Consider the following 25849-nt stretch of genomic DNA (forward strand, 5'->3'; position numbering starts at 1 on the left):
CTCTCCTCTGCACATGTCCAAATCAACGCAATCTTGCCTCTCTGACTTCGTCTCCCAACCTTCCCACCTGAGCTGACCCTCTAATGTTCTCATTTCTAATCCTGTCCATCCTCTTCACACCCAATGCAAATCTCAGCATCTTTAACTCTGCCACCTCCAGCTCTGTCTCCTGTGCCACCGTCTCCAGCCCATATAACATAGCTGGTCTCACTACCATCCTGTAGACCTTCCCTGTCACTCTTGCTGATATCCATCTGTCACAAATCACTCCTGACACTCTTCTCCACCCACTCCACCCTGCCTGCACTCTCTTCTTCACTTCTCTTCCACAATCCCCATTACTCTGTACTGTTGATCTCAAGTATTTAAACTCATCCACCTTCGCCAACTCTACTCCCTTCATCCTCACCATTCCACTGACCTCCCTCTCAGTCACACACATATATTCTCTCTTGGTAGTCCTACTGACCTTCATTCCTCTCCTCTAATATCTCCACCTCTCCAGATTCTCCTCAACCTGCAGATCACAATGTCATCAGCAAATATCACAGTCCACGGGGAGTCCTGTCTAATCTTGTCTGTCAACCTGTCCATCACCATTGCTAATGAGAAAGGACTGAGCAGATCCCTGATGTAATCCCACCTCCGTCACTCCTACTGTAGACCTCACTACAGTCACATTTCCCTCGTACATATCCTGTACAACTCTTACATACTTCTCTGCCACTCCCGACTTCGTCATACAATACCACAACTCCTCTCAGTCACCCTGTCATCTGCTTTCTTCAGGTCCACAAAGACGCAATGCAACTCCTTCTGGACCTTCTCTCTACTTCTCCATCAACACCCTCAGAGCAAACATCACATCTTTGGTGCTCTTTCTTGGCATGAAACCATCCTGCTGCTCACTAATCACCACCTCCCTTCTTAACTGAGCTTCCATTACTCTTTCCCATAAGTTCATGCTGTGGCATACAGTGATTAATAGTAATTCTTCCCTTTTATTTAGTGCTTTTGTCACTTGTCAGAGGCCACCACTAATGTGCAGCATCCACCTGGGTGATGCGATGGCAGCCCTTTTTCTGCCAGTACACTCACCACACATTAGCTGTTAGGTGGTGAAGGGATGAGAGAGAGAGAGAAAGAGAGACAGCCAATCAGAAACTGGGGATGATTAAGTGGCCGGCATGTCTAGGTCATGGTGGGCTATTTATCCTGGACATCGGGGTACACCCTACTCTTTACAACGGATGCCCAGGGATCTTTAATGACCACAGAGAGTCAGGAGCTCGGTTTTACGTCTCATCCGCAGCTCAATGTCCCCGTCACTGGGGTATTGGGATCCAAATTCAGACCACAGGGTAGGCGCCCCCTGCTGGCTTCACCAACATTCATAAGGTCATGAATATTCAAAAAGGACCTTTTGGATTTTTAATTCCTTGAACCTGGCAGGCCAGTTTTTGGGGCAGCTGCATGGTGGTGTTTACCTGAAACGTCAGTATAACGGTCAGCCTATCTATTGTCCAGGACCCTTTTGACCTGAATAAAGGCCTACACATATCGGTTACGCCACACTACAGGTACGCTTCTCCACTCTGTAAATCTTGCAGTCCGCTCTCGTAGAGACACATTCTCAAAATGGCTGCTACAGCGCCCTGCCATTATAACCAGGCTGGCCAGAATGCCCACCTTTGCTATGTTAGACTACGCACATAATATAGTGCTGTCTATGGCCGTGCCATGGGAGGTGTGCATCAGGCATCTTCTCTCTTTATTATTTGCGCACATTGTCGTTCATCACGTGGTCAAAGTGAGTCAGTCCAGCATGGCATTCGCATCTCCATGATGTTGCCGGCCAACACAGTGTGGTGGGACAAACCACGGTTTTATAGATCATCAAGTTAAGTGGGCATCTGCCGGTCACAAAAGACTCCAGCGACCTAGCACCATTTTAGCCGGGCAGCGTTTACTCGCACTCAGGCACTGGAGGTCATGCCCACGTCGGAGGAGACGAGCAATCCGAGATACATGAATTTGGTGGTATTGATAATGTGGATGCTGCCCACCGATTGCTTGCTACCATCCATGTATTCCAAGTCTTTTTATCCCAGTTGTTCGAATGTTCTATTGTTATTACGCTTTGTAATCTTTTCAATATGACAAAAACTGACTCATCTGTCTGAGGTAAATGAAATAAGCAAAATCACAAAAGGTCTGACTCTTCAAGTCCCTGAGCACACCTGAATGTTACTCCACGCACATTTTCTAACTTGTTTGTCTTTAATCTCATTGTTGTCCTGAATCCATTATTCCTGCGTTCTCGCTTGTCATAGTTTGGATACACAGCACGGTATTTGGTGCCACAGAGCCGAACAAACAGTCTCCTTGACTGTCACTGAGGTTGTGTCACTGCTTGGAAGGCTTGTATGCTTTTGTTGTGTTTTGGATTGATTAGCGCGTACACACACACACACATACACACACACACACACGTAATGCACGTTAGTGAAGCCACAGTGTACAGGTGATACAGTTTGGGTGGGTCGTGAATGTTTAATAAGGAGACCCGGCTGTGTTTTGCTTGTAAATCCTCATTTTTTAATATCAGTTTTCCATTAAAGGTGGAAATGAAACATCCATCCATCCATCCATTTTCCAATCTGCTGAATCCGAACACAGGGTCACGGGGGTCTGCTGGAGCCAATCCCAGCAAACACAGGGCACAAGGCAGGGAACCAATCCCGGGCAGGGTGCCAACCCACCGCAGGACACACACAAACACACCCACACACCAAGCACACACTAGGGCCAATTTAGAATCACCAATCCACCTAACCTGCATGTCTTTGGACTGTGGGAGGAAACCGGAGCGCCCGGAGGAAACCCACGCAGACACGGGGAGAACATGCAAACTCCACGCAGGGAGGACCCGGAAAGCAAACCCAGGTCCCCAGGTCTCCCAACTGCGCCACTGTGCCGCCCACGGAAATGAAACATACAATTTAATAATGTGTGCTAACAACAAAGATACACTTGAGGAGAATTTTCATAGCACGGACATCTAATTAAACTGGGAAACAAAGATGCTGCTTCCAAAACATTCTATTATTACTTATTATTTGCCTTCTACCTTCATCTAAGGCGACTGGCAACATTTGAGATATGACAGGTCACATCTGCAGTGGAGTTCAAGGTGTGGTGTGTAGGTGGGTACAAAACTGGCACAATCTCACAAGAATCACAGGGTGGTATGAGGAACCTTATCAGATCTGGGTGACATTAATAAGTAGCGTCAAGCAGGGGTCAGTGCTGCTGTCTTTAATAAACATAAATGATTTGGATAGGAATAAAAATTGTCTGGGTGCCATTAAGACCAAAGTTACACATCTTCACTATCTGACACAAAGAAACACTACAGGGGGCTCCTTTATACCAACAGCAATATACCAGTATAGATCCTCACTGGGACTGGGAATGTCAAGAGAGACAGTTTTCTGCTCCACTAACAGATTCAGGAAATTGTTCCTCCCCCAAACTATGCGACTCTTCAATTCCACCCTTGGGGTCTTTAAACGTTAACATTTAACATTATACAAGGTTATTGTCTGTTTTTTACCTGCATTATTATCAATCTTTAATTTAATATTGTTTATTGTATCAGTATGCTGCTGCTGGAGAATGTGAATTTCCCAGCGCATCACTTTTTCCACCTTTTGTTATGTTACAGCCTCATTCCAAAATGGATTAAATTCATTTTTTTTCCTCAGAATTCTACACACAACACCCCATAATGACGTGAAAAAAGTTTACTTGAGGTTTTTGCAAATTTATTAAAAATAAAAAAACGGAGAAATCCCATGTCCATAAGTATTCACAGCCTTTGCTCAATACTTTGTCGATGCACCTTTGGTAGCAATTACAGCCTCAAGTCTTTTTGAATATTATGCCACAAGCTTGGCACACCTATCCTTGGCCAGTTTCACCCATTCCTCTTTGCAGCACCTCTCAAGCTCCATCAGGTTGGATGGGAAGCGTTGGTGCACAGCCATTTTAAGATCTCTCCAGAGATGTTCAATCGGATACAAGTCTGGGCCACTCAAGGACGTTCACAGAGTTGTCCTGAAGCCACTCCTTTGATATCTTGGCTGTGTGCTTAGGGTCGTTGTCCTGCTGAAAGATGAACCATCGCCCCAGTCTGAGGTCAAGAGTGCTCTGGAGCAGGTTTTCATCCAAGATGTCTCTGTACATTGCTGCAGTCATCTTTCCCTTTATCCTGACTAGTCTCTCATCCCCACAGCATGATGCTGCCACCACCGTACTTCACTGTAGGGATGGTATTGGCCTGGTGATGAGCGGTGCCTGGTTTCCTCCAAACGTGACGCCTGGCATTCACACCAAAGAGTTCAATCTTTGTCTCATCAGACCAGAGAATTTTCTTTCTCATGGTCTGAGAGTCCTTCAGGTGAGTTTTGGCAAACTCCAGGCGGGCTGCCATGTGCCTTTTACTAAGGAGTTGCTTCCGTCTGGCCACTCTACCATATAGGCCTGATTGGTGGATTGCTGCAGAGATGGTTGTCCTTCTGGAAGGTTCTCCTCTCTCCACAGAGGACCTCTGGAGCTCTGACAGAGTGACCATCGGGTTCTTGGTCACCTCACTGACTAAGGCCCTTCTCCCCCAATCGCTCAGTTTAGATGGCCGGCCAGCTCTAAGAAGAGTCCTGGTGGTTTTGAACTTCTTTCACTTACGGATGATGGAGGCCACTGTGCTCATTGGGACCTTCAAAGTAGCAGAAATTTTTCTGTAACCTTCCCCAGATTTGTGCCTCGAGACAAGCCTGTCTCGGAGGTCTACAGACAATTCCTTTGATTTCATGCTTGGTTTGTGCTCTGACATGAACTGTCAACTGTGGGACCTTATATAGACAGGTGTGTGCCTTTCCAAATCATGTCCAGTCAACTGAATTTATCACAGGTGGACTCCAATGAAGCTGCAGAAACATCTCAAGGATGATCAGGGGAAACAGGATGCACCTGAGCTCAATTTTGAGCTTCATGGCAAAGGCTGTGAATACTTATGTACATGTGCTTTCTCAATTTTTTTATTTTTAATGAATTTGCAAAAACCTCAAGTAAACGTTTTTCACGTTGTCATTATGGGGTGTTGTGTGTAGAATTCTGAGGAAAAAAATGAATTTAATCCAATTTCAAATAAGGCTGTAAGATAACAAAATGTGGAAAAAGTGATGCGCTGTGAATACTTTCCGGATGCACTCTATCTATCTATCTATCTATCTATCTATCTATCTATCTATCTATCTATCTATCTATCTATCTATCTATCTATCTATCTATCTATCTATCTATCTATCTATCTATCTATCTATCTATCTATCTATCTATCTATCTATCTATCTATCTATCTATCTATCGAAATAGGAGCTGGTTAAGTCTGCAGATGATACCAGAACCTGTGGATTGCCAGATATTCTTGAATCTGTTAAATCATGACAGCAGTCAGGAGGTTTGCTTCCCAGGTCCTTCCTGCATGATGAGCACTTTGAGTAGTGAGAAAAGTTTGGGGAAGGAGCGAACAACCGTTACATCGGTGTGATATTTACCGTAGGACAAATCCAGCCGGACAAGGTTACTTCCATTAATCAGCTGCAGTTTAATCTTTTGGACTTTCACGTGTGTTTCGTGTTTTCTGTGTGTCGTATCTGCTTGGTGTTCATTGTAGGGACAAGGGAGGGTTTGTATTGTATATTTATTGCTGCACCTTTTATTATAACATTCCGCCGATCACTTCTGGGGTTGTGTGTGTTATGTTTTTGGAGGATGAGATATATATTTACTGTTTGGAGTTTGTTTCACTTCTTTTCATTAATATATACTGCTCAAAAAATTCAAGGAATGCTTTTTATTGAGAGTATGGCATCAAGTCAATAACACTTGTGGGCTATTGGTCTGGTCAGCTGAGTAGCAGAGGGGCTTGTTCATCAGTTTCAGCTGCTTTGGTGCACTAGAGGGGCGACAATGAGAAGACCCCAAAACAGGAATGAATGGTTTAACAAGTGAAGGGAGGCCATTGACATTTTTCCCTCCTCATCTGTTTTGCGTTTGGCTACGGTCATTGTCACTACTGGTGGCATGAGGCCATACCTGGACCCTACAGAGGTAGTCCAACTTCTCCTGGATGGCACATCAATACGTGCCATTGCCAGAAGGTTTGCCATGTCTCCCAGCACAGTCTCGAGGGCATGGAGGAGATTCCAGGAGACAGACAGGTAGTTCCTCTACTAGAGCTTGACAGGGCCCCTCATAGAAGGTCCTTAACCCACCAGCAGGACCCACCGGTATCTGCTCCTTTGGGCAAGGAGGAACAGGATGAGCACTGACAGAGCCTACAAAATGACCTCCAGCAGGCAGTCAGGCCACTGCTGTGAATATTTCTGACCAAACAATCAGAAACAGACTTCATAAGGGTGGCCTGAGGGCCTGACGTCCTCTAGTGGGCATCATGAAACTCGATTGGCATTTGCCATAGAATGCCAGAATTGGTAGGTCCACCACTGACGGGCACCCTGTGCTTTTCACAGATGAGAGCAGGTTCACCCTGAGCACGTGACAGATGTGAAAGGGACTGGAGAAGCCGTGGAGAACGTTATGCTGCGTGTAACATCGTTCAGCACGACTGGTTTGGTGATGGGTCAGTGATGGTATATCTGGGGAGGCATATCCATGGAGGGACGCACAGACCTCTACAGGCAAGACAATGGCACCTTGACTGCCATTAGGTATCGGGATGAAATCCTTGGACTCATCTTCAGACTCTATGCAGGTTCTTCCTGGTGCACGAAAATGCCCAGCCTCATGTGGCCAGATCTGGGAGGAGATCCCCCAGGACACCATCAATCGTCTCATTAGGTCATTGTCAGGCAGTGGTGGGGGGGTTTGGGGGGGGCATACAAACTACTGAGTACAATTTGGAGTTGCTGCAATGAAATTTCGGCCAAATGGACTCACCTGCCTGCCCATCATTTTGTTCCCTTTGATTTTCGGGGTGTCCCTCTGTTGGTTGATCATTTTTGTTTGCATCCTTTCGTTCCTCACACATCACCATATCAGTCCATAGCAGTAGAGATCTTCCCATTGAGATCTGATGTGTTTTCAAAGTGCTCCTTTAATTTTTTTGAGCACTTTATATTCACTTTATTTTAAGTACCGTTTGCCTTTTTGCTTATTGTGATCGTCGATTGGGGAAGTGATTTAGAAGTACGGCTTGTCTAGTCTAACGTTCCCTCGGGTCACCAGGCCACAGGTCTTGGCAGTGTAGTTGCCGGTCCGGACGAGTGGGTCGGCAGTTACAAGTTCCTTGGACTTCCTGGCTTATAAGTTGTGGGACCTTCTACACACAGGTACACATGTCTTTCTAAATGATGTTCAGTCAATTCAGATTGTTCTAGAAACATCTCACAGAGAGTTAAAGCAAACAGGGTGCACCACACCACCCACATCAAAGGGTCTGAGTATTTCTATGAATGAGGAACTTCAGCTTTTGATTTTTAATAAATTTGCAAACCCTTCTGAAAACATGTGGTCCCTTTTGTCATTATGGGTTACTGAGTAACAAAACTGGTAAATGTTTCCATTTAAAATTCAGTTTGTAACACAATTACATTTGCAGAAAGCGAGGGGGGTCCCAATACTTTATGAATCCACTGTGTAATAAAGGGCAGCAGTGAGCAATCTGGAACAGATCCAGTTAATGCCCTAAAGATCCTGTGGGCTTGAACCTTCAAGAGCCTTCAAGAGCCAAAGGTAACACTGGTGATGTGCAGTGATGTTCAGCCCAGGAAGAAAGACGGTGACATCCCAGAATTGTACACTCAATCTCATTTTTCTTTTTCAATTTCCTTTGTGTTCTCCCAAGGGTTTCCTGACAGCAATGCGTCAAGAGACAACTCGCATGAACATATCCAAAGGCTGGGCCCTGGACAGCGTCGTCCTCTATAACGACGTGACCAGGATGATGAAGGAAGATGTCACTGGACCTCCCCCAGCTGACATTGGTGGCGTCTATATCTATGGACTCTTCTTGGATGGGGCCGGCTGGGACAGAAGAAACACGAAGCTCATGGAGTCGCCGCCTAAGGTTTGTTCCCGACATTTAAGTAACCCCTGATTTGTAGAGATTTTATATATTAAAAAAATATCCAAAACAAAATTAATTAATGTCAGTAAATATAAAATATTACAATATCAGATTTGAATCCACAGTGAGAATGGTGTCTGAAGCTTGAAAGTGTACTTGTTACGGTACAGCAAGGACTTCATGCCTGGCTTAAGTGTGTTTTCTTTTTCTTATTTTCTATCTGTTATTTTGCATTTACGTACAAGATTAGTTCTATTGTGTCTAGTTCTTTAAATTATAATCTCGGTATTCTTTATGTGAGAGCCTAAGGGGGCAGGACCACTCGGCACTTTCAGCCCCACCGCCCCACCCAGATATTTAAGACCCAGCCGTACATGAGGTGGCTACCTCAACATCTCAGACTAGTCCAAAGGCTGTCATTCCATCAGGACAATGACAACTCCCCCCCCCCCCCCCCCCCCCCCCCCCCCCCAGCAGAAAGCAAAAACAACACAAGAGTAGTTTAAGGACAATATTTTGTGTCTTTGAGTGGCCCAGCCAGGACCCAACATTTGAACCCAGCTGAAAATCTCTGGAGAGACCTGAGAGAAGAATGTGGGTGAAGCTTGTCACGTCACACCCAAGAAGACTCCAGGCAGGGATGGCTGCTAAAGGAGCTCCAACCTAGTATTGGAGTAAAGGCCCTGAACACTTGTGTCAATGGAATATTTCCAATTTTTTATTTTTGATAATCATTTGCAAAAATTCCTAATATTTTTTTGTTTTGTCATTCTGGAATATTGAGTGGCGCTTCATGAGGGGAAAAAATGAATTTAAATAATTTTATCACAAAGCTGCAACATAATAAAATGTGCAAAAGTGAGGGGTGGGGTTTGACTTAGATCAATTTATAACCCAACAAACTTGAAGACATCTGTATGGAATGATTACAATAAAAATTAATAAAAATTAAAAAAAAAAAATGTGCAAAAGTGAAGGGGTTTGAAGATGTTCTGAATCCACTGTATACCTGAGTGGTGGTAAGATGGGCGGGGTTAACAGTTTGAGTGACAGGTGGGTGGGACAATGTGCTATGTACCTGTGTGTTAGCTGGGTAGAGCTATGTGCTTAAGTGGCAGTCTGCTGGGTGGGGTTACAGGCCTAAGTGGTAACTGGGAAGAACTTTGTGATATGTACTCAAGTGGTATGTGGGTGGGGCTAGATGCTTAAGTGGCTGTGAGCTGGGTGGGGTTAGAGGCTTGAGTGACAGCTGGGCAGAACTATGTGCTATGTTACCTGTGGGTTAGCTGGGCAGAGTTATTGATTAAGTGGCAGTCTGCTGGGCAGGGTTACAGGCCTAAGTGGTAATCGGGCAGAACTTTGTGGTATGTACCCACGTGGTAGCTGAGCGGGGCTAGATGCTTGAGTGGCATCTGGGTAGAACTATGTGCTTATGTACCTGTGTGGCAGCTGGGCAGAGTTATTAAGTGGCAGTTTGCTAGGCGGGGTTACAGGCCTAAGTGGTAATCGGGCAGAACTTTGTGGTATGTACCCACGTGGTAGCTGAGCGGGGCTAGATGCTTGAGTGGCATCTGGGTAGAACTATGTGCTTATGTACCTGTGTGGCAGCTGGGCAGAGCTATTGATTAAGTGGCAGTGTGCTGGGCAGGATTACAGGCCTAAGTGGTAATCGGGCAGTACTTTGTGGTATGTACCCAAGTGGTAGCTGGGCGGAGCTATGTGCTTAAGTGACTGTGAGCTGGGTGGGGTTAGAAGCTTGAGTGACAGCTGGGCAGAGCTATGTGCTATGTACCCGTGTGGTAACTGGGCAGAGCTATGTGCTTTAGTGGCAGTCCACTGGGTGGGGTTACAGGCCTAAGTGGCAGCTGGATGGTTGAGCCTGTAAAGATTTATAGGGTTCTTATTGTCCCATGTACAAAGTCCAGTAAAATTCTTTTTTGGATCTTCTAAGAAAAATGTCATGTCACCATCCTCTGGCATCATTATGCATGCACAAGGGTAAATCAAAATGTAAAGGCAATTTGAAAATTATGTGGCAATCACAGTGGATAGAAGCTGATGCAATACATCTTTGCAATGGCTTATGGGTAGTTCAAACACACACCGTGAAGCTCTCTGCCATTAGTCTTGTGCCACAGGGAGTCATCTTTGGGTAGAGGATGTGAAACCTGCTGAAATTCACCAAAGGCTTTTGTCATCTGTAGATCAGTAAGCCATCTGGGTACTCATCTCACACAAATATTACGGTACCCCAAGTCATCATGCACTGTGGTGTGTGCAGATCCATAGCTGCTATCCAAATGTGCAGCCACAGAGGACAACGCAACCCGATGGTCTTCTCCAATGAAGGCATTCGCCATGTCAAAGTTGATGGTCGACCAGATAGAGCTTCATCACTTACATTTATTCTTCCCACTTAAAACCTTTCTGCCCATTCATGAACATTTCGTTGAGTCCTGCTCTTTTTGATTCCGTACTGAGCCAACATCCTTTGGTGAATTTCAACGGGTTTCATTCCCTCTGCCCAAAGAAATCTCACGACGTAGTGTTGGTCGACAATGGTGCCATCCCACAGCTGTGTCCCCATGTTCATTTGAGATTGGCTTTAACTCTTCTAATGGCAGAGCCCTGCACTGTACGTGTTTGAACTACCCATAAGCCATTGCAAACGTGTTACATTGCGTCAACTTCTATCCGTTGCGTTTACCACGTAATTTTCAAATTTACTTTTTATTTTACTGTCATGTTTTGCTGATAGTGTATCACTTCCTTTATTGTACACATGACGATAAGCTTGAATTTAACACGTTACTTAACACTCACAGGAAGAGCAGACAGAACGTGAATAAGTAGGCTTTTTAAAAATTCTCATCTTATAAGTTAGATCTCAACTTACTAATAATATTCGGCCCTTTCATAGGCACAGATTATGAAGTGTCAGAAGCCACTTTTTTCGTGCTGTTCAATTGTCTTTTGTTTTTTCTCTCTAGGTGCTGTTCACCTCCCTGCCGGTGGTTCACGTGTACGCCATCAGCACCACAGCGCCATCGGACCCCAAGAAGCAGCAAGGGAATCTTTATTTGTGTCCCGTGTACAAGAAGCCACGCCGCACTGATCTGACGTACATTTTCTCTTTGTACTTGAAGACGACTCAGGCCGCTGACCACTGGACCCTTCGAGGGGTGGCCCTGTTGTGTGATTCCAAATAAATGTTTGGGTTCTTTGTTCTATTTATGTTCACTTAAAGACTGAACAACCTGCATGCTGTAAAGCTATTATATTTAAAAAGGCATTGATCATGAGAAACTTTCAAATCAATATTACAGTTTACCTTAGTTTTGGCCTCAAATGGCGTATCTCTCTCTGCGTCGCTCTCCCAGTTTTTGATCTCATTAAGTACAAACGTGAATCATTTCATGGTGGGGCTGGTGGATGTAGTATGGAGCCCTGACATTCATCAAATCCATCATCGTGTGAACTGAAAATGCAAACATTTGGACAACGCTGATCCTGCTAATAGGAAATGGGACACTTGTCTGGGTGATGATGGAGCAAAAGGGCAACCAGCACTTCAGACCGAAGTGGCTGTGGTTTGTCCTTCCTTCTGAATTATAGCCAGGGCTCTTGAGGGCCGCAGTGGCTCCACGTACCTGCTTCAATAAATCAGAACAAATTTATTTGTGGTTGAAAACAATACGCGTTTAGGGCTCCATTTTATCTGTTCATTTTAGTTGTGAACAGTTCCATTCAGGTTTTAAGTGTTTCCTCCTTTCTCAAGCAGCCACCAGTTCATAATGAAATACAAGTAATAGGCAGGAACAACAAACTGGTCCAATTTAAACCTTAATGTGTGTGCATCACAAAGAGTCTGTGTTAACATAATGTTTAGAAATAAATGAGATGCAACAAAAAGAACGTAATTGTACAACTCCACAATATTTATGAGGAATAGCACAAAGAAAAGGAAATTCTGCCACGTGATAAAGAGAGATTTGATTTGGAAGAACAGCAGCAAGATCCATCCATATTCAGCAATTCAGTCTCAAGTATCATTATCAGCAAAGACTGCGTGAAAATTAGGAAATGAAAACCTGTGACCCTCCTAGACCGTGATACAGGACCCCGGTATTTAGACAATATAGTCGTCATAGACGGATTCAGTTTGTTACGTTTCTTTTCTGAAGTTGTGATGGGCGATTTGCGAATGATTCGTTCTTTTTGAACAACTCCTTTCAGCAAAACATGTGAATCAATTTGTGAGTAAGAGTGAAACAATGCAACTGCAGCATTTTCATCATGCTGTCAACGTCTTTCATTTTGTTTTAGGTGTTTAAGGTGCATGTGTAAGGACCACCCCTCTGCTTCCTGGCTCTCTTTTGAGGTCAAACTGAATCATTACCAGTCAACGAGCGCTCTCACGGATGACTCTGTTGTTCATCACAATACAGCAACAACACATTTATATCAGCATGTATCAGTTGTTTGTTTTGTACTCATTTGATTAACAAATAAATCATTACCCGAAAACGAGTCTCACGGTTCTTGATCATTTGACTGGTGACTCGAGAATGAGTTTCACAATTCTCATTCATTTACTTCATGAATGATTCATTCCCCGACAATGAGTGTCATGATTCTTGTTGTTAAATCATAAAAATGAAGTGTTATCCAAGAAAGAGGCTCACACTTCTCATTCATTTGATTTACAAATGAATCATTACCCGAAAACAAGTCTCACGGTTCTTGCTCATTTGACTGGTGACTGAATAATTACCCAAGAATGAGTTTCACAATTCTCATTCATTTACTTCGTGAATGATTCATTCCCTGACAATGAGTGTCGTGATTCTTGTTCGGTTAAATCGTGAATGAATCGTTACCCAAGAAAGATCCTCACTCATTTGATTTGTAAGTGAATCATTACCTGACAATGAGTGTTATGATTCTCAGTCAGTTAAATCATGAATGAATCGTTACCTGAGAACAAGTCTCACCTTTGTCATTCATTTGACGGATGAGTGAATATTTAACAAATTGATTTATGCCCCTTTATACTGTACATTGAAAAAATTAATTATGCACAACTATTAAAATATTTTCTTTCGAATATTTGCTGTCAAATTTACTTTAACACTTTTTTTTTTTTTTTTAATGGCTCATTGACTGCACTAGCCTTTATCATTCGCCATTTCTTTCAAGTTTGAACTGAATTATTACCTGAGAATGAGTCTGGCAATTCTCACTCATTTGATTTGCAAATTTATGATTACCTGTAAATGAATGTTGATTCGTGTTCATTTAATTTGTTAATGAATCATTACCCAAGAACAAGTCAGAGGATTCTCGTTCATTTAATTCATGAAAGAAAATCGTTACCCAAGAACAAGTCTCACAATTCTCGATCATTTATTTCCTGAACAATTCATTACCCATTGATGAGCATCATGATTCTTATTCAATTAAAATCATGAATGAATGAATCATTACCCAAGAAAGAGCCTCGCTATCCTTATTCATTTGATTTGCAAATTAATCCTTACCTGACAAGTGTCATGATTCTCATTAATTTCATTTGTGAAGGAGTCATTACTTGAGAACAATTCTCACAATTCACATTCAATTCCTACAGAATTCATTAGCCAATAATTATTCAATTCATTCATGAATGAATCATTACCCGAGTAGGAGTCTCACAATGCTTGATGCATTTGATTCACAAATGAATCATTTTCACAGAACGAGGTGCACGATTCTCATTCATTTGACTTGGGAACTGAAACATTACCGAAGAATGAAAGTTCCCATTCACTTGTGATTCTCGGACATTTCATCTTATTTTAATAATGCATTTTAGCTGTGTTAATCGTGCTTTGTATACTGAAATAAGACGATGTCATATGAGTTATCAGCATGTTAAATATTTAATTTAAAAATGTATGAATTTGCTACGTGATCAGAAGGGAACAACCTGGTCTTCCCAACCTTGAATGCGATTGATGAATCAAATGACTCTAAAAAAATCGATTCTCTTAAATGGGAAGTTCAAAAGAATCGAATTGGTAAAGTGATTTGAAATGCCCATCACTATTCTGACATGTGTAAAACCAGCTGTCATTGAATAGCATGACATCTGCATGTGCGTAACAGTATCATCTGTCCAGTGTGGCTGCTTTAACTCACTGCAAACTGTATGAGAATTTCTCTTACTATTGTATAACCGCATGAATGTTTCTGGTTATCTGGATTTAAGGTTTTAAAAATACTAAAAATTACTAATTAGTTCATTTGTTTCAATAAATATTTCAACATCTTTACAGGATTTGCCCATTAATTTCACCAGAGGCAGTTTTATAAATGTTGTTTTGTCTTTTATTACATTAAGGGTCACATTTTCGTGAGATGACAAAAGGCACAGGTGCAGCAAGAAATAAAAATATGCAACTTGAAATAACGATGTCGTTCAAACCATGCAATTGCTGTTTTTACAATAACTGAGAACAAAATGCCCAAATGATGCATAGGAGCAAACTCGGGCACCATTTGTTAACCAGATATTTAGGATATTTTACAACTGGACATCAATAAGATGTCATGCAAGAAAAAGTCATGCAAGAAAAAGTCACTCTTTCCTAACAAACATCTCTAGTATTTTTCTTTTTTTTCTCATAAATACAATTCTATCTTTACACAGACAGTACAGCACAACTAGGAAACTAAATGACTGTAAATAAGCCTTGACATAGAAAAACGCCAGCAATAGCCTTTGCAGAAAAACTGGAAATAATTCCAAAAGCTGGACACATTTCCAGATTAACTCCAAAACAAATTTATTACAAACAAAGCAATTTCTTTCTTCATTTTTGTCCCACATACTTAGAAAATATGCAGACACGGATCAAGGTTGTGTCTCCTATAATGTTCGTAAATATCTAATAATGCATTTTTGACCTTTGGTTTAACATTTTAAAATACTCTTCAGATACCAGCTGATCGAGTTTTACTAATTTTGTCACAAGTGGGCCTGCAGGTAATAAACGCCAGACTTAAACCTATTAAAACATTTAAAAAAAAAAAAGGGGGGGGGGTTCAAAGGGCTTCAGGGGGATACCCCACTCGAAAATGATCACTTGCATCGGTTACTTGCCACCGCAATGTCAGCATTGTTTGCTGAGAACAAGGGTTAATTTTGATTTCCATGTTATTTCTCAATCCAAAATCTTAAAAATCTCAATATTATGAAGGCATAATATTCAGCCATCACTCAGGGATTAATATAGTGTACCAAATACTAAAAAAAAAAAATGAATGGGCTTCAAAGGGACAAACGCTGAACAACAGTGAGAAATGTTAAAATGTCCAAGAAAAAAAACCTTAACTTATTCAAGTTGCATAAACCATTTGTTTGCTCAGAATGTCTAAAACACAATGTTATGTTGTAGATATTCTCACATTTTTATGCAGTGTACATTTTATAGCAGGAATTCTTCCTGTATAAATTATTTATTCCAGACTATTATTCTAAATTATAATAAATGCATGGTTGTTAGGGGGTATGATCATAGAAGACTGTATCCCATGATGTCATTACAGTGACTCTTCCAACATGTTGATGGCCACAGTGACAACAGGTAAAGTTGTTTCTGATGCCAATGTGAAATTAGGATGTTAATTTTATTTATAAACGTCTATGTGTCAAAGAGTGAGTTTGAGAGTGTGCGTCTGTCTGGCCCAGAAGTGCGAGGCTACAACACAAGGCTTAAAGAAAGCAACTCTGTCGCCAAAGTGAAACTCGCTTAGCTGCTAATACACAAGTGAGACAAGCACATCAGCACGAAACCGAAACCTCTGAGGAGAGAAAAACTCATTTATCCGCTGACAAGACAACGGAGGTGAGCACGTCGGCAAAACAAAACTGCAGAGAAAACAAAACCTCGCTTAGCTGCTAATGCACAACCGATGCCATTGATTGATGCCAGAATCCATGGTTTCTAGGAGCCCATGCTTTTTAGAGCACAGGCTTACACATCAATATGTGAGGGTAAGTCAATAATTACTGTATAATCAAAAATAATTACCCACACTTACTCCTAGAAAAAAACAAGACAGACTGACTGATCAAGATTGAGAATTGACCACTGTGACCACAGACGGACCATATTTTCCACATAGCATGGGGATTGTTGCACGGCCAACACAAAAAGAATGATCACAAAAGTGCGGCTAATTATTGACTTACCCTCGTACTAATGAAATTAGTTTTGTTACTGAAAACTAACCATAAAATATTTATGTTCTCTAAATGTATGTGTGTTAACTCATAATTGCTGCATGGAACAGACAATTCTTGAGATTGCTTTTAATGTTGCTACAAGCTGGCATCACCTGCTCTACAGCATCCGATATCATGGATTCACTTAACTTTCTACTGTGACTTTTCTGTTGTTAACACTACTGAAACAGGGCGATTCCCTCTTTCAATTTCAACTATTGCATTTGGGTTTAGGTGCTGATGACAGATCTCTAAGATTTACAGTTTTAACCCCTACAACGTTTTATCATTTAATCTTCATTTTCTGGTCCATCTATTATTTTGATTGCTTAGTTCATTTTTACTGGTAGTACACAAATGCGATTTTATTTGCTGAAATATTGTAAAATAAATACTTCTGGAAAGAACGCAGTAGTATATGAATGTGAAGGGTATTCAAATGGGACAGAGCTTTTTAATTGAAGACCCAATTTAAGAGCCCCATCTTCATCTCCAAATTGCAAAATTGCATGAACGTACTTCAGTTTCATTCACTGCTCTCATTTTCCAAATGGATGTTAACAAAAATGTTAGCAAAAAAATGCATGTGTTTTGGACGTCGCTTTTCTATTGAGATTCTGGTGTGGTTAACGGTATTGAAACACAGAGATTCCCTTTTTGAACTTCAAGCATCGCATTAGCGTTTAAGCTCTGATGACCGATCGTGTCTTTTTAGTTTTGACCCTTACTAGGTTCTACTTAAATACTTCAAAAAAAATCACAGTACTCCACAAAAGTGAAGTGCGTTCATACAGGATAAAGCTTTTGAATTTAAGACCCATCTCCCCACTCATGAATTTATAAAGAGCCTCATTTTCAACTCAAAATTTGGAATTTGCATGAATGTGCTTCAGTTTTTTTTCACAATCATTTTCCAGATGTATTCTTTGCAAACATTTCCGCATATGTGTTGGATGTTATGAGCAAAAAACTGGACATGTCACAATTCTTGTGTGTTGTATAATCCACATTTTAATGTTCTTGGCAGTTGTTCAGCATTGGAGTTTACTGTATCAGAAACTTTTTTTCTTTTATTCTATTTAAAAATGATTAAGAACAAGATTAAATTTTTTTTTTAGCATTGCCACAAACAACGCAGAGTAAGGTACAAATAAAAAAACTTTTGGGTGGAGTATTCCTTTGATATTAAGTTCATTTACATATGTTTTAAAAAAGTGCAAGTCCATCATCTTTAGCTGCATATTCAACCTAAGGAGAATGAAGTCAAAGTTGTGAATTTTAAAAATAAAGTTCTAAAATCGAAGATCCAAGATCTAAGAAGAAAGATATTTTCCATATGATACAAATCATGGTGCTGAAATTAAACTTATTAAAATATAAAAACTGACTATGTTAAATCATTTTTATGTTTTAAAGAGGTTGTATTTCCAGTTGGAAACTTTATTTTAAGGGTCGTTACTGTCAGGATAGAACCAAAATATTTTTTCTTCAGGGATAACAGAAAATTGCAATATTTAGCCATTTTGATATTTTTGTGTTTGGTTTGATTCTTAAAAAGAGAAATAAAAGTACGGCTCCTTTTACAGTTACAAACAACATCATTGGTATTTCCTACCAACCTTTCCTTCACAATGGCATCTTATGTTGGCTCTGCCAGACCTCAAGATTTTGCCAGTTGTCTTTCACTTATGAAGCTGAAGCCAGTGAGCTTTGTGGCAGAAACCCATCGCCGTCCCAAGGTGTTGTTTTTCTGCTGAATTTCTTATGCTACTGTTTACTTTGCATTTTTTGCGATTACACAACTGTACATTTTTGTGCATGGCTTTCTTAAAACTGTCTTCTTTCCTATTCCTTGTGTTTGCAATACAAAAAGTTACAAATTCACAGCAATTCTCATGTGTCTGTCAACAACATTTAAATTTCATAAACCCCAAAAGGTAGGCCTCTTTGTAACACCGGGCAGAATTCTGTCATACAGGAGTGAGCAACACCGTGCTGAGGTAGAGTTTGAATTTAAATACTTGAAAGACACACAAGCCTTTTGTCTCTCGAAAACAACAACTCATTAAGCCATCGACATTTTCCTCGTTTTTATTAAATGTTTAGACCATCTGTGTGCGCATGTGTCTGTTAACATATCATTGTGTGTTGATAAAAGCAAATTTACTACAACGTTCAAGCTAAAAAGTCATCCTCCCGTGTTCTGATATCAATGTTTTAACGTAACATTTACAAACTCACCGAGTCCAACTCTAAGGCCATGGGGACGCAAAATGAACCCCTGAAGCAGCAGACACGAGGCAGGGACCAAAACCAAAAACACCACTGGTGTTTCAAAGAGCCCTCATCGGTATTTTAAAAGGTACAGAACTGATCGAATTTCAAAGGAGATTACTTTGTTATCCCAAAAATTATTGCCACCAGTGACGAATCACTCAGGGTTGACATTCCCACTCTTTTTCGCTGACACGCTCTCTCTCAAATCCTCCACAAGATGGGCAGAGGTGTGACACAAACTCATGATGGTAGGATTGCACGCAGCAAGTTCTATCTCTCCATGAAATGAACTCTGTTAGCCAGTCACAGTGGTGATGCAGCTTTTTCCCCTTGAAGAGTTGTCTGTCTCAGTTGGTAAACATGCACACCACCAGCTACCTTCACCCCCTAATTAAGTGATCTCCAGTGAGCACCACATTTTGTAATGAGAAATCGCACAGGGTTGACAGCTTTCTCTTGAGCTGTCCATTCCAAGATGGCAGACGTGTGCCACGAATTCACAACAGTAGGATTACAAGCCAACATTTCTACCTTCAAAATAAAGGAACTCTCTATTAAACAATTGCGGGTCAAGCTCTCTTAGCTGTGATGCAGTCTTTTCCTCCCAAAGAGCAGCTTCAACAAACACCTCCAGGTATGCCACCATGTTTTAAAACGAACCCCCAGTTATCACCAGTGAAGAATCGCTCGAGGCAGATGCTCCTACCATCCACTAAAGTAAATCTTTATTAGCTACATATTTGGCTCTCTTAGCCGAGACAAAACTTTTTTTCCTGAACAGCTCCTTTCTCTCGCAGCTGCTTCTATATGAGCCACCAAATACTTTCATGCCCTCAGCAACAACAACTGAGCACTCTTGCATGAGTGTTCAGCTTTCTGCAGTGAGGATTCACTCAAAGTTGATTTTCCTGCTCTTTCTCAAGTTGTCCATGCAAAGATTTCAGAGATGTGAGGTAAATTCACAACAATGGGATCACAAGCCACAAGTTCCATGTCTGCACTAAAGGAAATTCTCCATTGGTCACTTACATATCTGGCACCCTTTGCTGTGATGTGGCTTTTTTTCCCCTGATCAGTGGCCTTCTCCCTTAGCTACTTTAGTGAATACTACCAGCTACATTCAGCCCCCTAACTAAGCAATCCTGGACAAGACCACAATTTTCCACGAGAGATGAAATGATCATCTCACATTTTCTCAAGCCATTCACCTCAATACAGCAAACTCATGACAGTGGGATTACCGCTGCACTAAAAGAAGCGTCCAATAATGCACCCCTCTTAGTTATGTGTGCCACCAGTCACATTCACCTCCTACCCAACTAATGTGTCCCTCAATGTTTGTGTCCCACTTTCTGCCGACTTGGGGAAGACACCTCGAGAGAAAGAGACCCTGGGCGATTCCTCATCAATGGCACCTAAAATCATTATTGTGGATGAAGCAGAAACTCGCACTATGAGGGTAGGAGCAAGTTTAACAGAACAGTTTGAGACTGGAAGAGTAAGTAACAGAAGGTAGAATCTTACACAGATTATGGACGGAGCCGAGTGTTTGATTTTGTTCTAAAACAAATGTGCCATAGATTCTGACCTAAAACAAGGATGGCTTTGGGACAGTAACCCTAAACAGCTGAACCAGAGTAAGTAAAGTGTGCTAATTTTATTTCCAAATGTGCCTTTCTGTACACCTAAACCTTTACCAGGGTGTCTCTGTTACAGATAAAGTAAAATTGTGTGTTTTGGGGGCAGCAGATAATTTCAATATTTTTCCCAGACAAACAAGAACTTGGTCTTCTGAAAATACAAATATGTAGTGAATATTTTCTTTTATTGCATATCCATAACATACAAGGGTTTGCACACCAAGTTTGTTTCCTTATTGTCTCCAAATCTAACATTTCACTTCACCTGATAAGATAATCCAATATATTTCAGCCGACCAAGTCCTAGTGAACATTTCCAAAGGGTGATATCTGTACGTGCCTTTTCAGTTATCTTCTGTTGCTCATTTCTTTATTTCTTATTCTCACTTCATTCAGGTTCACCATTAAACACACTTGATAAACCGCAGTCCCCCTGCCATACACACTTCAGGAGCTCCCAGCTACACAGCAGGTGGATTCGGATTTGAAGCCATACACATATCTGGCTTATGGGACTTGTATTTGGATACAAAAGGAAATTATGTAGCCGAGAAATCTGAGATTTAAACTGTGAAAGATTGACTTGCAGTTCTAAAGAACAATTGGAGTTTATTTATTTATTATTTTTTGAATAAAAAGTAAAATACTGTCATTGAGGTGACAGTGAACTGAACACACTGCTGCACTTGCATTGCCCATCAAGAACTGGAAGACCTCCAAATCTTTAGAAACCTCTCAAGGATTCCCCCTTTGAAACCACAGGAATATCTATCATTAATTATAATTTTTGCTTTTGACTTACGAAACATTTCATAATGCCTCCAAATGTCCAAAAGGATTTAAAAAAAAAAAATCAAACCTAATGATCAAGTCGTACATCCATGTTTTTGTAACTCGCACATTTCATTCATGCTGTTTGGTTCAAGAATATTTACGAGGTCTGCTTCATATCCATCACCGCTGCTTCCGCTTGTTCCCCCTTTCCTTCCTCCAGTATTGAATCGGAGTAGACCAGTTTGCCGTCTTCCTGGTGAGACACTGACACGTCGGTGGCACCGCCTCCCTGCTTTACCTCAGTGACCACTTCTGTGTATGTGACCTGTGGGCTCGCCTTCCTAGAGGCCTTGGGCGGCTGAGCAGAGGCACCTTCCTCGCCGGCATTTTTCTCTGCGACTGCGCCTTGGATTCCCTCCTGCCCTTCTGCCACAGTTCTCTCCTTCTCCTTCTTGACTGTGAACTTGAAGGACTCTTTTGTTGGAGCTGCTTTAGAGATGGACTCCTTGAACCTCTCCCCGGACTGCTTTATCCTTTCCCCAGACTGCCGTATCTTTTCCCTCCGTTCCGGCGTCACAATGCGCGTGCTGATTCGGGTCACTTTGTCGCCAAGATTCTGCTTAGTCTTGACCATGTTCTCTTTTGTGAAGGCCTTCTTGATGCTGTCAATCCGCTTCATGCCCGATTTTTTTAGCCGGGCAGCTCTGGAGGAGTCTGCCTCCTCCACCACCATATACTCCTCATCGGAGGACAAATCTGGAGGAGGATCATAGGTATCAGGCTCAATGGCATCCCCCAATCCAGTTGATTTAGGTGTTTTTGTGACGGCCACTGAAGGGATTTCAGTTTCACCCTGTGGGCATAAAAATATTTACACGTTGAGATGTCTGCAGATATAACAGTTTATAGAGAATTCATTACACATGGCTGACAAGTGACTTCTACCCATGAACCCCTATGCCTATTGCCCATAATCACATCAGGCTGAACTCAGTCCTGGTCACCACACAAGAGAGGTGGATCTTGGTATCTCTGTTTTATTATTTAATTATTAGGCATCTTATTGGGGGGGTCCATATATGAATTGCTCTTTTCCAAGACCCATGATTTAGCTCTATTTATCAAGACAGAACACTCCAGGGACATCAGATTCAAGGAAAGACAATGCCAAGGCCTTCCTGGACCACATAAGCTTTTGTCCAAGAGAAGCTCAAGGTAGCAGAAAGTATAGAAAACTGGATACAAGAATTAAGATCGATGGATTCTTTCAAATATCAGCCATACAGTCAATATTTGGCAAATCACCAGGTAGCATTCAGTGCATCTAACCCACGGGTGGGCAAATTCAGTCCTGGAGGGCCGCAGTGGTTGCAGGTTTTTGTTCCAACCCAGTTGCTTAATTAAAAAACAATCCTTGTCAATTATTTAATTTCATGGCTTGCTGGTGCTTTAACTCTGCCATGTCAAGTCATTCTCATATCCTAGATTTTTTTTCCTTTCTAAGGATATCATCCAAGTGATTTGAAATCTAAAACAGACAAGTTATTCTCAGTGCTTCACTTTTTTCTCTTCACTTTCCTTCCCAGTATTTAATTAAACCCAATTATATATGATAAATACACACAGGCGTAAATGGAAACAAGCTAAATGGAGAAATGCTGGTTTCTTTTGTCATTTGCATCTTATTGCTAATGAGGAGCCATTAAAAACAAGAATACATCTGTTTAAGACTAAAAAAAGCAATAAGGGTTCAAAATCTTAATGAGTGAGACCACTAAAGTGAAGCAGAAGTGTCACTTGAGCAATAAGTGCTTCTTACTAATCAATTGGGTTGGAACAAAAACCTGCAGCCACTGCGGCCCTCCAGGACTGAATCTGCCCACCCCTGATAAAAGCAAACTCTCTTTTTATTTTTTTATAGAGTAATTCATTCCTTTTTATTACCTAAAATACAGCAGATAGTGTTTTAAACCAGTGCTACCCAACTGCCAGTCTGGCAAATTTTTTTGAAGGTCCACGAAAATCGGGCATTTCATGTATTTCAGTCCAGTCTTTCCAAACGGCTGGTCCATGGTACCCTCTGCTTATCTATGTATTGTTAGTAAATGTGCATGCTCGATACTCCAAGAGGGACCCCTTCACCCACTCTCCAATCTAATGCTGCAAAATCTTTATGCTCGAAACTTGAAGACAGACTCTGCCATCTCCGATCCAATGGTAGCAGATCTGGACACTTAAAACTCTAAGACCCAACTTTCCAATCCAATGCAAAAAAAAATGGACACTCAAAACTTCAATGGGGGGGGGGGGGAGCCCAACCCAAAGCTCTCTCTGATTTTACGTTAGCAAACCTGAACCCATGAAACTTCTAAGAAGAAATCCCACTCTCTGATCGCACTTAAGTAAATTGGATCCTCTCATGTTCTGTTACCAATGTTTTAATGTAACAATCACAAACCCACTTAATCCAATTCAAGGCCATGAGTTCCCTAAGTGGATATTAAGTGCAGCAGGCACAAGGCAAAAAAAACAACCCTAAAAATGCCACTGGTCTATAATAGAACCCACTTTGGTGTTTTTCAAGGATGCATTGATCATGTTCTTCAAGGCCGACACCGATTTTCATGTTACTTGATCAGCCGATTCGGATACGAATGATGATTTTTTTTTTCTTTATCCCTTTAAAAAACGTTTTATACTAAGCTACTATAGACCACAGGTGTGTTTCTTCATGCCAGTCCCAAGACCAGATAAATTGGGAGGGTTACATCAGGAACGGCATCCGATATAAAATTTTGCCAGATCAAAATGCGGACAACAATACAGATTTCCATACCGGATAGGTCAAGGCCCGGGTTAACAATGGCAGCCACCAGTACGGTTAGCCAACACGGTGTTGGCGGAAACTGGGCTACTGTTGAAGGAGAAGAAGAGGGGGAAGGTGTGTGCAGAGACAGAAGAAGAAGAGGAAGGTAAAGAGAGTGGAACTGAGGGGACAGACAGACAGACACTTTATTAATCCCAAGGGGAAATTCACATACTCCAGCAGCAGCATACTGATAAAGACAATATTCCCGGGTGGAATTGAAGAGTCGCATAGTGTGGGGGAGGAACGATCTCCTCAGTCTGTCAGTGGAGCAGGACGGTGACAGCAGTCTGTCGCTGAAGCTGCTCATCTGTCTGGAGATGATACTGTTTAGTGGATGCAGTGGATTCTCCATAATTGATAGGAGCCTGCTCAGCGCCCTTCTCTCTGCCACAGATGTTAAACTGTCTAGCTCCATGCCAACAATAGAGCCAAATTTGGATTTTGTGTAATAATAAAATGCATTGCGTTTGTCATTCCAACAGATGGCACATCACAAATATTTACAGTAATAAAATGCTTTACTACAAATATTTGTGATGTGCCATTTTTGGACTGGCAGAGACATAGCAACCGAATGAACAAAAAGTTACACAGACACTTGTCCTTTCATTAAGCCTGCTAATGAAAAGTTTATATATACATTTATAATGTGTAAAAATGCAAAGAAAATGTGCCTAAGTGTCTATTAGAACTGGCTAGGCTGAAGATGGGCATGATGAGGGGTGGCAGTTTACCTCCTGTGGCCTGCAGGCTTCAGTACCACCAGCTAGTGCACCATGATGGAATAAGCAGGTAACAAATCTGGCACTACAAGCCATATGTCTTACAGTAAGATATTTGAAATAATGAGTGTCAGATGTGTGTTAAATTAATCATTCTTCTCATTGTAATTTAACTGTTAAGCATTTCTCTAGTCACTAGAGTCACTAAACACCACGTGCCTAACAATAGTGCAGTTAGTCACCAGACAGACACCAGGGAGACAGTGAGGCAGAATTGTAACCATCTATTTGCCGTGCTGGTCTCACATTAGCACTTCTTTCCACCAGAGATCACTTTTCCTGCCCACTTCCCAAAATACACAACCAGGCAATGACTAAAGCAATAAATATGACAGCTCTATATTTGGACATCTCTGCTCTGGCTGGCCACCTCAGAATAACTGCACCCAGGGTCCATAGCTAGGAGAAACGCGTCCATTACTGGCTGTCAAGTACCTAGAAGTAAAATGGCCAACTAACTAGTCCAGGCCTTTGAAACACACAGACTCTGCTGTTGGCACCAAAGACACATGGCTTTTGTATTTCTGTGAGAGGCTCCTACTGTTTTTTGTGCATTCTGTAGTTCACTATCGTGAAGAGACTCAGTAGATACAAACATACATAATATCATATTCACAAACCTGCTTAATCCTAATCAGGGTCACAGGAAGCTGAGAAGCAATTCAGATGACAGACCTGGACAAGCTACCAGTCCGTCGAAATAAGAATGAGGCACGGATTGTGAAATTAGTTGCAACCATGGGGGTCCCTCAAGGACTGGAGTTGAAAAAAAAACACAGCTTTAAAGGAATACTCCACCCAAAAAATGATGCGTTTAAAAATGTTAATTACCACATGCGGTTTTCAGTGTGGGCCGAGAAAAAATTTAATCTATGTTTTCATGCAGAACAGAGCTAACAAATTTTATGTTTTAATGGAAGCGGGTGGTGACCAACAGCAAGCAATATCAAAAACGTTCATGAAAAAAATCTCACATTACTTGTATCACATAATCCATGTCCAAAGTCATACACTTAAAATGTGCAAAAAAAAAAAAAAAAAAAAAATCACAAAAAGGTATTGGCATTTAGATCTGCAGTCTGTATG

At 41.5% G+C, this 25849-nt stretch overlaps 2 protein-coding genes and 1 long non-coding RNA gene across 3 annotated transcripts in view; 1 reads left to right on the plus strand and 2 right to left on the minus strand.

Moving 5' to 3' along the window:
• Positions 1 to 12801, plus strand: part of LOC114644108 (dynein axonemal heavy chain 5-like) — a 424175-nt gene extending 411374 nt beyond the window's left edge. The window contains 2 exon segments of the mRNA XM_051928807.1: positions 7931 to 8152; positions 11143 to 12801. Of these exon segments, the coding sequence (XP_051784767.1) occupies positions 7931 to 8152; positions 11143 to 11361 (441 nt within the window). The 3' untranslated portion in view covers positions 11362 to 12801.
• Positions 12802 to 12910: 109 nt separating this feature from the next.
• Positions 12911 to 13650, minus strand: LOC127528398 (uncharacterized). Its single transcript, XR_007935284.1, has 3 exons — positions 13640 to 13650; positions 13077 to 13129; positions 12911 to 12979 (listed from the first exon to the last, which is right to left on the minus strand). It is a non-coding gene; the product is annotated as an uncharacterized LOC127528398 (long non-coding RNA).
• A 7027-nt stretch (positions 13651 to 20677) lies between these two features.
• Positions 20678 to 25849, minus strand: part of cavin4a (caveolae associated protein 4a) — a 32629-nt gene continuing 27457 nt past the window's right edge. Inside the window, exon 2 of the mRNA XM_028792352.2 lies at positions 20678 to 21965. Within this exon, the coding sequence (XP_028648185.1) occupies positions 21270 to 21965 (696 nt within the window). The 3' untranslated portion in view covers positions 20678 to 21269. The remainder of the gene's footprint in view (positions 21966 to 25849) is intronic.

Source organism: Erpetoichthys calabaricus, chromosome 6 (genome assembly GCF_900747795.2).
Source record: "Erpetoichthys calabaricus chromosome 6, fErpCal1.3, whole genome shotgun sequence".
Lineage (NCBI taxonomy): Eukaryota > Metazoa > Chordata > Cladistia > Polypteriformes > Polypteridae > Erpetoichthys > Erpetoichthys calabaricus.